Consider the following 13,793-nt stretch of genomic DNA (forward strand, 5'->3'; position numbering starts at 1 on the left):
GTAAGGATGTCTCTTTCCATCTTTGCCATCCACTCCAGTCCTGACAGCAACATGACGTTACTAGGCAAAACAAAGGAAAAGCAGAGCAGTAAGAAGGGAACATTTCTGTTGTTTTATATTCAGGGTCTGGGCACGAGTAAATTTTGTGGTACTTGGGAACTACTGCTCCATGCTGCTTTTACTGCCCGCACACCTTATGAACAAATATCTCACCTCCATTTTCTTTTAACAGGGCTCCTTTTTAGCAGATGGAAACCTTTAAGCACTGTACACCGACCAGATTCGGTGAAGGGCTGGATGTCCAAAGCTTTGGGAATGAAAGCTTATCGTATTTTGCCTACGGTAGTAACTTGCTTCGGGAGAGGATAATGTTAAGAAACCCGTCTGCAGTTTTTCTCACCCTGGCACAGCTACTGGTTGGTGCTGTCTGTTTGTCTCTTTATGTTGTTAAACACATGCCAGAAAATACCTTTGTCTGCCATTGCTGTGACTAGGACATGCAGCAGATATTGCTGTGCAATCATCATTTCCTTCTGTCAAGTTGTGATTGTTTTTCCAGGGAAAATAGCTAGCCTAGGAGGCTTCCAGTTTGGTGCAGAATCCGTCCTGCTCATACCCATGTGGTGGTGGTGTTTTTTGCAGCAACTGTGTGATGTCATTGTCATAATGCCAAGCCATACTTTTTAATACATTCAATCTGGATTTCCACTTAGATGGAAAATTTGCTAAACAGCATGTTATCCATCTGCAGTCACTCCTGGTGTGGAAGCTTATTAGTCCATTAAAAAAAATAAATGTTGGGCATGTCATCATGAGTGTGGCACTGTTTTTGTGGGTGGTCTTTGTCACCACGCCTCTGCTTCTGTTGCATCTGTGGAATGCTCTCCCCATGGAAGTTCGCCTGGTACCTTCATTATACACCTTTAGGCGCCAGGCAAAAACGTTCCTTTTTAACCAGGCCTTTGGTTGATCTGATTTACAGTGATACCTCTAGTTACGAACTTAATTCGTTCCGGAGGTCCGTTCTTAACCTGGAACTGTTCTTTACTAGAGGCGTGCTTTCGCTAATGGGGCCTCTTGCTGCCGCTGCGCTGCCGGCACACAACTTCCGTTCTCATCCTGGGGCAAAGTTCTCAACTCAAGGGAACTCTTCCAGGTTAGCGGAGTTTGTAACCTGAAATGTTTGTAACCTAAGGCGTTTGGAACTCGAGGTACCACTGTATATCCTATACCCTTTAAAAAAAAATGGGGGGGGGGGTTATTGGGTTGTTGCTTTTATTTTTATTAGGTATTTTGTGGTTTTATATCTTGATTTTATTCTGTGAACTGCCCTGAGACCCCCGGGTATAGGGCGGTATATAAATTCAATAAAACATCAACATCATTATTAATGAATGGGATTTTACATTCACTTTTCTTTCTCTTGTCCTACCCATCCACTCCACAGCTTTGTTTGAATTAATCGCATGTCTTTTAAACCTATAGATACCGTATTTTTCGCTCTGTAAGACGCACCAGACCACAAGACGCACCTAGTTTTTGGAGGAGGAAAACAAAAAAATAATAATATTCTGAATCTCAGAAGCCAGAACAGCAAGAGGGATCGCTGCACAGTGAAAGCAGTGATCCCTCTTGCTGTTCTGGCTTCTGGCTTAGCCGCACAGCCTGCATTCTCTCCATAAGACGCACACACATTTCCCCTTACGTTTTAGGACTGAAAAAGTGAGTCTTATAGAGCAAAAAATACGGTATATAAACGGAGGTTATTTTTTCTCCTCCTTTTAACCTGCAGGATTACAAACTTGCTTTTGGCTCTCATCATGGCAAGCCCAGTTCTAACTGGCATGGAAGTACAGCAACTATAATCCATAGTCCTGGCGATGAAGTGTGGGGAGTCGTATGGAGAATGAGTACTACCGATTTACCTTCTCTGGATAGGTGGGTGTCTTCAAGTCCTGTCACCTTCTCTCAATTTAGTAACTTAACGAGCCACACACTTGCTTACATGTTCTGGGTGTTTTGTTGTATGTATGGTGTCAATTCTTTGCCAAAGCAATTGCCGGACTCCCAAGTGAACAGTTTCAGTGCGGGGGTGGGGTGGGGTGGGGCGTGCGGATATGGCTCGAGTATGAAGTGCTCACTTGTAACATTTACCAAATAGAAACTAAGCAAGATTTTTTTTTTTTTTAAAAAAAAGTGATTTTCCGGCAGGTGCTAATTACCAAAGCCCATCAGTTCACTTTTCTTACAGAATTAACAGCTTTAATTGGGTATTTGGCACCTGTTGCAGAGCCTGATTTAATCAGATGGGTTTTTATCTTTGATAAAAACAGCAGGAAAAATATAAAGAACTACGCTGTTGTAATAAGTATGCAATCCTGTGCATATTTACTCAGTGGTAAGCCCTACTGTTAGGGACGCGGGTGGCGCTGTGGGTCAGAGCCTAGGACTTGCTGATCAGAAGCTTGGCGGTTCGAATCCCCGTGACGTCCCTGCTCCTGCCAACCTAGCAGTTCGAAAGCACCTCAAAGTGCAAGTAGATAAATAGGTACCACTCCAGCGGGAAGGTAAACGGCGTTTCCGTGCACTGCTCTGGTTCGCCAGAAGCGGCTTAGTCATGCTGGCCACATGACCTGGAAGCTGTACGCCGGCTCCCTCGGCCAATAAAGCGAGATGAGCGCCGCAACCCTAGAGTCGGCCACGACTGGACCTAATAGTCGGGGTCCCTCTACCTTTACCTTTAGCCCTACTGTATTCAGCAGGCTTTACTGCTAGGTAAGCGTGCATAGGATTGTGCTAGAAAGTTATTTCACCCCTATTGACAGCTGTAATGGTGAAACAGAAAGCAATAGGAGATCTTTTTTTAAAGGGGAACTACAGTGGAAACTTGGTTCTCAAACGTCTCCGTTGAGAAACGTTTTGGAACCCGAATGCCAAAAACCCGGAAGTGAATGCTTCCGTTTTCGAACACACTTCGGAAGTCGAATGCCTTCTGCTGCATGTTTTTCAGTTTTCTCAACTGAATTTGCTGATAGCCCTTTGAGCCTTGGTTTTGGAACATTTCAAGTCGAATGGTCTTCTGGAACGGATTACGTTCGAAAACCGAGGTTCCCACTGTACCTGTTGCAGGAGTTTAGAGCTGTGCACGATGGCCTGTCCCCTGGGGCTTTTGCTGAACACCAGTGCCTAACCTTGATGGTTTATTACTGTATTGCTGTAATCCCTCTTATGAGATTCATTTGGACTTGCAGAGTTTCAACCATATGTGGGCTGGTTGAAATGGTGCAAGTCTAAGCCCAAGCAAGGCGAAGAGCTTGAAAGCTCTTTTCCTGCCTGGTCCACTTGGGGTTACACAGTGCAAAAAAGAGCTTTTAAGTTCTCTGCCTTGCCGCTGATCTCTAGGAATGCTGGGGATACTCGCTCTCTCCTCCCTTACCCTTTAGCTAGAGGGCAGCTCCAAAGGTTTGGCTATACCCATATTTTATGCATATTCCCCTGGAACTGACTCCCTGCATAAGATTAGGTTAGTAAAGGTAAAGGGACCCCTGACCATTAGGTCCAGTTGTGGCCGACTCTGGGGTTGCGGCGCTCATCTCGCTTTATTGGCCGAGGGAGCCGGCGTACATGTGGCCAGCATGACTAAGCCACTTCTGGCGAACCAGAGCAGCAAATGGAAACACTGTTTACCTACCCGCTGGAGCGGTACCTATTTATCTACTTGCACTTTGACATGCTTTTGAACTGCTAGGTTGGCAGGAGCAGGGACCGAGCAACGGGAGCTCATCCCATCGCGGGGATTTGAACCGCCGACCTTCTGATCGGCAAGTCCTAGGCTCTGTGGTTTAACCCACAGCGCCACCCGCGTCCCTCAAGATTAGGTATTCCTGCATAATATTTTCTGTTTATTAAGTCGTCGTAGTTTTCTTCTTGGCTGTGCTTTTTATCTTACGATGTTGGTTTAATTTTAATGTGCCCTGCTTTGGGCGCAAGAGAGGATGGTAATAATAATTAGATGAATAATGGAGTTCTCTCGTACTGGTCTGCGTAGTGGCAGCAATCGGAACAGGGATCTCTTCCTTGCTGGGCAGGGGAACTCCCTTACGATCTTACGTATTCTAGTAAGTATTAAGACTTAAGTAACATTGCAGATGAATCAGTGAGACCACTCACTAACCATGACTGGCAGCCCATTCTGAGAAAAAGCTTTGCGTTCATACAACACACATCACATGGTGGTTGATGGGTTGGCCAATGGCTTCAGATATTCTAGGCAGAAGCATCAGGGAAGGAAGTGAAAAGTCTGTACGTGGTGGCAATTCCTTCTTCTGGCAAGGGAGGGATTGGTAGCGACTGTAGCCTTGTGACTTACTTCTTGAAACAACTGCCCCTATTAATAAACACTGTTAACTAGAGTCTCTTCCTCTTTAACAGGGCCAGTGTTGTGTACATAACATTTTATGCTTCCAAGCCCTTAAAAGCTGTACAGATGGGTTGCCAAATCCTACTCCATTCAGCCAGAAGATTATGGCACCAACGGTGTAATGTAGCACAATCCATAAGAGAAATTAGCTAACGATGTTCAGTAAAAAGCCACACAACTCTATACCTTCCCTCTTATTTAGTTCTAACTTAATTTTGTAAACAGGAGCTCAGAAAGCTGCTGTCTGGATACGGCCTAAATTTCATGAAATTACCTTGTCTATTGTCTGGGTGTCTAGCCAAATGAATAGTCTGCTTAGAAAGCAAATTACTACACTTTCTTTCTCAAGTTAGTTATTTGATCTGAAAGTTATTCCTTATTCTCTTTCAGACAAGAGGGAGTTGAACAAGGTATTTACATCCCAATAGAAGTTACAGTCCAGACTCAAGAAGGGAAAATACTTAAGAGTCGTAGCTACCAAATGACAGACTATGTCTTAGGCCTTCCTTCCCCGCAATATAAAAAGGTAAGTTTCATTTGTGATTCTAAGGAGAATATGAGCAGATGAGAGAGAAACTGAGAAACCTAGTAAGTGTAGGTTTTCTGCAAGTGAAAAAAATGTAAAAATTTGGTTTTCTATAAAATTTATGCCCTAAATTACTGCAAAAGTAATTAATGCGGCAAGCTGAAATTACGAGTACCTTCACTTTATGACATGTTTATCTGATGAACACATGTCCTTGTTAATTATTTTACATATATGCATAGCTGTCAAGCGTCCCTTATTTGGCGGGACAGTCCCTTATCCCAGCACCATGTCCCGCTGCTGTCCCTTATTGATGAGGCTTTGTTTGGCTGCTGGCTGGGCTTTCTGCCTTTGGCTTGGAAGGGCTCAGAAGTTGAACATACCTGTGCCCGGAAAATCCATTATTTTGGCTGCTGATCCCTTATTTTCGAGGCTGCTGGTCCCTTATTTTCAAATCTGTAAGTTGACAGCTATCCATATATGGCATTGTTTCACATGTGATTTCATACTATGAAGATCTTGTAATATCTGAGCTCTTGTAACTTCCATTGTCCCTTTAGCACTGCGGTTGTAACTTTTACAAAGGAAGATGGCACACTCAAAACTCATTCATAAAAGCCTACCTATATGGTGCTTAGTACTTGTCCCCTTTGGTCCTAAGCTGTCCGTGGAACATGAAAAGGGAAATAGCTTAGCTACTTTGATACTAGGGTTATGTGAGTTGTGCTTTTATAGTGGCACTTGGGGATTGCCGCGCGATATGGTGCTTTAGCCAGATCCGTGCTGCCTCCTTTTCTCCCTCGAGGAGCAAACTCAGGCTCAGTATAGGCCTGCTGAGTCAGGCAAGTTGCTTGTATCTTATCAGTCGGGCTGATAGCTTCCTCCCTTTAATATAGCCATGGCCATAAATATACACTAGTGGCCAAAATTGTGGACACCTTTTGGGAAAAGTGTATTTCTGAGGTTTGATGGCTCATAACACCACTTTTGTTTTGGAGTAATACCATAAAATTATATATCAATGGAAAGTTAATTTAATAAAGAATGTAATGCAACAGTTTGTTCAATTATCTGTATTCTATCAAAAGTTATAGCCAAATAACCAAAAAAAAGGAAAGCACAATTTGCTTAGGTTGATATGCAGTATCTTTCCTTCATTTGAATGTAGCCAATGAGCACAAGTGTTTAAGAGAGCCAATCAGGTGTTGTGAGCCATCAAACCTCGGAAATACACTTTCCCTCAAAGGTTTCCACAATTTTGGCCACCAGTGTAGTCGAAGACACTTCTGCAGCCCTCTCCTTTGCAGGGGTTAGGTGACAGACGCTCCTAACCCTGTTGAAACATGGTCTGATGCTGGTCATACATCTCCTTTAAGATGGTTGTCTAAGAACCATGTCAGCTTGAGCCCAGATCCAGCTTGGCTTGGAAGCGCCCGACTTAAACTCATACCCTTGTTCAGCAGCTAGCTGATCAAGACTACGGTGGTACCTCGGGTTAAGTACTTAATTAATTCCAGAGGTCTGTATTTAACTTGAAACTGTTCTTAACCTGAAGCACCACTTTAGCTAATGGGGCCTCCTGCTGCTGCCGCGCCGCCGGAGCACGATTTCTGTTCTCATCCTGAAGCAAAGTTCTTAACCTGAAGCACTATTTCTGGGTTAGCGGAGTCTGTAACCTGAAGCGTATGTAACCTGAAGCGTATGTAACCCGAGGTACCACTGTACTTTAAAAGCAGCGGTAGCAGTAGAGAGCAGTTCTGGCTCCATAGGAGGCACAGGTTTCTTCCTTGTGGCATTGGGGGAACATTGAAAGAATGTGCAGAATGGTTGGGAACACCCAATTGCTTTTTCCCCACCAGCTGGGTCCTCCTTCCTAACTGCTGAAACATTTATTGTTGATGGTGCACAAAAACGGTGGATCCAGTCTTGAGCCAGGGCCCAGTCTGATAGGAAGAGTATCATAGAATCATAGAGTTGGAAGGGACCTCAGAGGTCCTCTAGGCCAACTTCCTGCAGTGCAGGAATCTCCATGACACATGACCACCTGACCTCTGTTTAAAAACCTCCGAGAAGGAGAATCCATTCACAGCCTTCCAAGGGAGACTGCTTCATTCCTTACTGCCAGAAAGTTCTTCCCGAGTAATTTGGTCGGAATCTCCTTTCTTGAAGCCATGGGTTCGAGTCCTACCCTCCAGAGCAGGAGAAAACAAGCTTGCTCCATCTTCTTCCATGGGGCAGCCCTTGAGTAGCGACCTCCCCTCTCTTCTATTGTGGACTTTTCCACTCCTGAGAATAGGGATGAGGAGGTGTTGCCCCAGCGCTTCTGGAGATGATCCACCAGTGATACTAACACGCTCCATATGGCTGTTTCAGATGCAGAACCAGCTGAACCTGCAAAACCAGTGAGATCTGTTAAGGCTCCCAACATTGGCCGTGTTACTACATGTCAAGAGTAGCTTGGCAGATGCTTAATGGCACATGCAGCCCATAACACGGTAGTTTTCAGCTGCTGTTGGATGCCAAGACTGCTACCCAAATAAAAACTCATATACTGTACTTCCTGGTTATTACTAATTTTTAATTATCCAATTTTTTGGATAATTAAGACAATCAGATTTGTATCCCTGTACAGATAACTGCCCTCAACCCCTTTCTCATTAGATGTAGAGAGAAATAACTAATCTGCCCATCTCTCACCTTTGTCGGCTCTCACAAGCTGTTGCCTTGCCAATCTTAGGGGCAGGGCACATGTTTTCAGTTTCAGGAAGTCATAGAATGACCATTTCTGCTTTATTTTGCTGCTTCCTAAGTAGGACCCGGGACGCGGGTGGCGCCGTGGTCTAAACCACAGAGCCTAAGGCAGGAGTCAGCAAACATTTTCAGCAGGGGGCCAGTCCACTGTCCCTCAGATCTTGTGGGGGGCCGGACTATATTTTTTTTTGGGGGGGAGGGAATGAACGGATTCCTATGCCCCACAAATAACCCAGAGATGCATTTTAAAGAAAAGCACACATTGTACTCACGTAAAAGCACCAGGCAGGCCCCGCAAATAACCCAGAGATGCATTTTAAATAAAAGGGCACATTCTACTCATGTAAAAACACGCTGATTCCTGGACCGTCCGCGGGCTGGATTTAGAAGGCGATTGAGCCAGATTCGGCCCCCGGGCCTTAGTTTGCCTACCCATGGCCTAGGGCTTGCCGATCAGAAGGTCGGCGGTTTGCATCCCCGTGACGGGGTGAGCTCCCGTTGCTTGGTCCCTGCTCCTGCTAACCTAGCAGTTCGAAAGCACATTAAAGTGCAAGTTGATAAATAGGTACCACTCCGGAGGGAAGGTAAACGGTGTTTCCGTGTGCTGCTCTGGTTCACCAAAAGCAGCTTAGTCCTGGCCACATGACCCGGAAGCTGTACGCCGGCTCCTTCGGCCAGTAAAGTGAGATGAGCGTCGCAACCCCAGAATCGTCCGCGTCTGGACCTAACGGTCAGGGGTCCCTTTACCTTTAACTAGGACCAGATTCTGAAGATGTAAACAGCCCCTCCAGTGCCCTTTAAAAAACCTCTCCTGGGATCCATGGATCCTCAGGGAAAGTTTGGGAAGTGCTGCAGGGAGAGGAGGCAACTGGGAAAAACGGGTGTGAGCTCACCCAGTCCTTTCCTGAGGGTCATCTGGCGTGGTGATAGCCATATCCTCCCATGTCTTGTCAGGTTGTGGTTTGTAAGTGTGAATGGGCTTGATCTTAAACCGCAAGGGAAATGTTTTGATTGGGTGTTGTACAACTGATTTTCATTCGGTTGAATAGATCACTGGATCTATTCTGAGTGAAGCTGAGTTGAATGCCCACCCATCAGCTGCCCATTTGAATCAAATTACACACTCACCTGCCAATCATCCAGTACACAGAAATGGAGTTTTGTGTGGGTATGTGTGAACCAGTGCTAACGTATTCTCATCATCCCTTTCCCAGGTTATATGTGTGGATATGGCTTGTGGAATCAAACACTGCCGCTTTATTTTTTTTAATACAAATTTTATTAAATTTTCTGTTTTACAATTTAGAATACTCATTTAAACATCCTTAAAATATCAGTGACTTCCCTTCTTCGCTTTGCATGGTTCATTTTGCATAACATAAATCCCTGCATATTTTACATAAACTAAACCATTCAGTATTCTGTTATTACATCCATCAAAACTTACTGACGCTGTTGAATTTATCTTAATGCTGCCAACATTTTCAAGTGTACACAATTTGCCCCCATACATTCAATAAACATTTTCCAATCTTCTTTAAACGTATGTTCTTCTTGTTCTCTTATTCTATATGTTAGGTCCACAAGCTGCGCATATTCCATCAGCTTAAGTTGTCATTCTTCTTTAGTTGGGACCTCGCTCGTTTTCCATTTTTGGGCTAACAAAACACGGGCTGCAGTAGTGGCATACATAAATAATACTGTTGCTTTAAATCCTCATTTAATGTGGTTCTTCGTAGGTCATTTGTATGGGTGCAAAGCAGAACGGTTTGCCAGTGGACTACCAGAAGAAATTAGACTCTATACAGACTAATGACTATGCAGGACCTGTGCCGGTTTTTGATGAAATTGAAGCTGCCCTCAGCGAAAATGAGATAACGAAATAATAAAGAAATGTTTTAGAATCACCTGCTTTGGTTTCTCTTGATTATCGTTTTATTCGAGTACCTCTCTTATTTTGTGAAATCCTATGCATGTCTGCTCAGTTGTGAGCCCCATTGAATTCAATGGTACCTCCATCTAGGATGGTGTAGGATAGCATCCAAAAATGAGAACAAAAAGCTTTTGGGTGCATCCTTGATTAAGAAATGACATTTAAGGTGGTCCTTGATTAAGTTGTGTTTCTAATACACAACTGCAATATTAACTCTATTTATTCCAGATTGGTTTTTTGCTTTGTTTTCTATCTCCATGGCAAACACTACAAAGCCAGACTGATGACGGATCACACAATTTGCTTTAATTGACAAGGGTGTCTGCGTACCAGCTCGGTCTGTCATCAAAAATATCACACAGAGCTGGCGCTGTCTGTCTTTTTTTGCATCTCCACCCCCCTTTTATTTATTTTTATAATAAAAAAAATCTGGTTTCCCAAAAACCCACCCGTTTCACCATGGAGATTTTGAACTAATTTATTTTGGAGTTGGGGGAGAAGAGTTGTTTCTGGCCTCGTAAATTTCCCACTGTTTTAATTACCCCCTGCAGATCTTTGAACTCCCCCCCCCCCCATCTTGTCACATCAAACATGTTGATGTGAGTTTGGGAAAGGAAAAAAGAACCTAAAATATATAGCGCTGTTCAGTAGGAGCGCACACTTCAGTCAATCGAAGCTTAATTTAAAATGTTTCATCCACTAAAACGGTGGCCTTACTTGGGCAAATCTATAAATATATATTTGAAGTGGTTTTTTCTTTTTAAATGAACACTTGAACGTGATAAGTACTCTTTCACTTTTTATTTTAACGGTAAAATGTAACGGCATGGAAGGGCAAAACTTCACAGTGCAAAGGGGTAATGAAGTATTAAATCATAGCAAGATTCCCTTTACAAATAAAGATTCGTAAAAACAAACTTATTCTGCACTGGTGTGGTTCATCATTTCTGTGACTAAAAGGTTCTACCTAGTCCTAAATGAGCCAGACATTTGCATATACCTCTGGCACACTGAGTGACCATGCGCTTCATTAGCTGTATGAGAATTTTTTTTTTTTTTTAATTTGAGCTCTGCCCTTGAGATGCTTTTAATTTATGAGAGATCTTTCCAAGATCCTCTGCATAGCTCAATAGGCAGTGCATGAGACTCTTGATCTTAGGGTCTTGGGTTCAAGCCCCATGTTGGGTGAAAGATGCTTGCATGCCAGGAGACTGGACTACATCAGTGTTTCCCAAATTTGGGTCTTCAGCTGTTTTGGGGAGTACAGTTCCCATCATCCCTGACCACTGGTCCTGCTAGCTAGGGAAGATGATAGTCCAAAAACAACTGTTTTTCGGACTACAATGCCCATCATCCCTGGCCACTGGTCCTGCTACCTAGGGAAGACGGCAGTCCAAAAACAGCTGTTTGGGGGACTACAATGCCCATCATCCCTGACCGCTGGTCCTGCGGATGATGCTCCTTGTGGCCAAGCCTGCGATTCTGTGCAGGGGAAATTGGCCCAGCCGTCGAATACCAGCCCTCCAAATCAGGAGGATCAAAATTCTCCCGGGAGATCTTACTCCGTTCGGACCCAAGGAACGGGGATCCTTTGCTCTCCAGATCCCGTTCTGCTCCCATATCCGGCTTGCCCAAAGCGCACCTTCCAGCCCCTCGAGACGTCTCCGGAGGAGGGCGGCGCCTGGGTCGCCCGCATCCCCTTTAGCCGGGCGGGGCAGGCTGGGATCCGGCGCGATCGGCTCGGGATCCCAGGGAGGGGGCGGCAAGAGAAGCCGCTGCTGCAGCGCCCGCTCTCACTTTCGGCGAGCCGCGCGGGGGAGGCGCCCGCCTCCTTCCTCCCCCGCGCACTTTCACTTTTCCTTTCTCCCCTGATCCAGCCGCTCAGTTGGAAAGTTTTAGACCGAGGAGGCGGCAGGCGTGGGGGGGCTGGAGAGCAGCCAGAGGAGGGCGAGAGATCCACACACCCCACGGGCGAAAAAGGCCAGGATTGGCGAAGGGAAGAGCGGGTCTCTCCCCACTAGGAAACACAGCCGCGGACGAGTCCAGCATCCTGCAAGCTGCGGGCAGGGATGGCCAAGTCAAGCCCGGCAGAAGCGCGTTTCTGAACCCGGCCATGGGGCGGAGCTGATCCCGGGGGTGGGTGTTTTCTCCTGCCACTCCCCCCCCCCTTAACTGGCCTGCGGATCAAGAGACCTTGCCTACTCCAGCCTAGAATTGGAGGATCGTGCCTGAGGATGCAAGTTTGTTTTATTTGTTTATTTGTTTGCTGCATTGTAGGGGGTTGGACTAGATGACCCCGGGGCCCCCCTTCCAACTCTGCAAATCTAGGATTCCTTGTTAAAAGAGAGAGGCAGAAATCCTAAAGAGAGAGAGGGCATCATTGCATGCCACCTAAAAACACTGAAATGCTGCAGGACTGGAGGCCATTTGTGGGTGCCGGCTAAGAGGCAGGGGTCTCCTTGGGTGCTGCTTTAATTTGCAGTTAATTGGCATTAATTGGCAGAGGCCCCCAGCAGAGAGAAGCAGATGGATTGTGGTTAGACACTTCTTTGCATTGGCAAAGCAAGCATGCGCCTTCGTTCCGCTGCTTTCAGGACCTGCCAAAAACTTTTCTGTTGTTGTTTAGGCAAGCCTATCCAAAATGTGTGATTTTATTTCGCCCCATTTTTTCAAAATCTGGAGATTTAAAATCATACTTCATTTCTATTTCAGCCATTTTATTACTATGTCTACCATGGTCTGTGTTTGTTGCTATTTTTCAACAAATATGTTTACACCGTTTCATGTAAACGGCTTGGGCCTTTGCCTAAAAAATTAAGAGGAGTATTAATAAAACGAGAGAGTTGAGATTATGAGGACTAGCCTCTTCCCCGGAAAGATGCTTTGGCTGGGGAGGGCGGGATATAAATAAAATTTATTATTATTATTATTATTATTATTATTATTAAGGGTGCCTGACTCCAGAGACTTCTGCCCTGCTTCCCATTCACAGCCTCTTGAATCGAAGAGAGAGTAATGACTCGCTGGTCGAAAGGAGATGTGTACCTGTGATTTAAAAATACTATAATTATTAATTTGCTTTCGGTGCGAAATGTCCCAAGATTCATGTGGGCAACATGAGCGAGTGCTGGGTGAAGGAATCCTGGTCTGCACTCTTATTTTTGAAATATATTTTGCAGACCCCGTGTGCTATAAAATATAAGAGTATTGGACTTGCATTGTACGAACACGTGGGGTCAAGCCGGGGTCCTGAGTTACAGTCTGGTCTATGCAATCCTTTCCCAAACTGGGGGCTGGCAGGTGTTTTGAACTACAGTTCCCATCAGCCCCTTGTAGTTCACTTGGCTGCCTTCAGATGTCTTCTACAAGTCAGATAGATGTTTATTTCTTTGACATCTGATGGGATGGCGTTCCACAGGGTGGGCGCCACCACTGAGAAGACTCTGCCTGGTTCCCTGCAACCTCACTTCTCGCAGGGAGGGAACCGCCAGAAGGCCCTTGGTGCTGGACCTCAGTGTCCGGGCTAAACGATAGGGGTGGAGACGCTCCTTCAGGTATACTGGACCGAGGCCGTTTAGGGCTTTAAAGGTCAGCACCAACACTTTGAATTGTGCTCGGAAATGTACTGGGAGCCAATGTAGGTCTTTCAGGACCGGTGTTATATGGTCTCGGCAGTTGCTTCCAGTCACCAGTCTAGCTGCCACATTTTGGATTAGCTGCATTTTCTGGGTCACCTTCAAAGGTAGCCGCACGAAGAGCGCATTGCAGTAGTCCAAGCGGGAGATAACTAGAGCATGCACCACTCTGGCAAGACAGAAATAATTTATCTCACTCGCAGTGAACTTAGGCTGATTTAAAGGTGCTGGTTTTTGTGTGCAAAGCCCTGTACAGTTTGGAATCCGGATACCTAAGATAACCTCCTTGCAGAAGCCCCCTTCTGAGGAGGTCTGTCCTGCCCCAAAATATGTGTCTTGTGGCACCTACCCCTTGGAATTCCCTCCCCATGAACTTTGTTATTTCCCCCACATCTGTTGACGAAGGAAGCCTTCTAAGAAGAGACCTTTCCCAGCTTGCATCTGGATCGGAATTGCTTTTAGAAGTTTTAATTGTTAACCAGTTTGCTCCTTGGGGAGGAAATCTTAACAGGTCGTACATGAAAGTTC

At 45.3% G+C, this 13,793-nt stretch overlaps 2 protein-coding genes across 3 annotated transcripts in view; both read left to right on the forward strand.

The window, feature by feature from the left end:
• Nucleotides 1-248: 248 nt before the first annotated feature.
• Nucleotides 249-9,604, forward strand: GGCT (gamma-glutamylcyclotransferase; the record flags this gene model as incomplete). The annotated part of the gene is made up of 4 exons (XM_079947456.1): nucleotides 249-416; nucleotides 1,793-1,938; nucleotides 4,811-4,946; nucleotides 9,437-9,604. 4 exons carry the CDS (start codon nucleotides 249-251, stop codon nucleotides 9,581-9,583), a joined length of 597 nt encoding a protein of 198 aa, XP_079803582.1. The 3' UTR covers nucleotides 9,584-9,604.
• Nucleotides 9,605-11,498: 1,894 nt separating this feature from the next.
• Nucleotides 11,499-13,793, forward strand: part of NOD1 (nucleotide binding oligomerization domain containing 1) — a 40,907-nt gene continuing 38,612 nt past the window's right edge. For both annotated transcript variants that reach the window (XM_079947194.1, XM_079947193.1), the window contains exon 1: nucleotides 11,499-11,766. The gene's annotated coding sequence lies outside the window, so the exon portion shown is untranslated. The remainder of the gene's footprint in view (nucleotides 11,767-13,793) is intronic.

Source organism: Podarcis cretensis (assembly GCF_951804945.1).
Source record: "Podarcis cretensis genome assembly, chromosome: 12".
NCBI classification, from domain to species: Eukaryota; Metazoa; Chordata; class Lepidosauria; order Squamata; family Lacertidae; genus Podarcis; species Podarcis cretensis.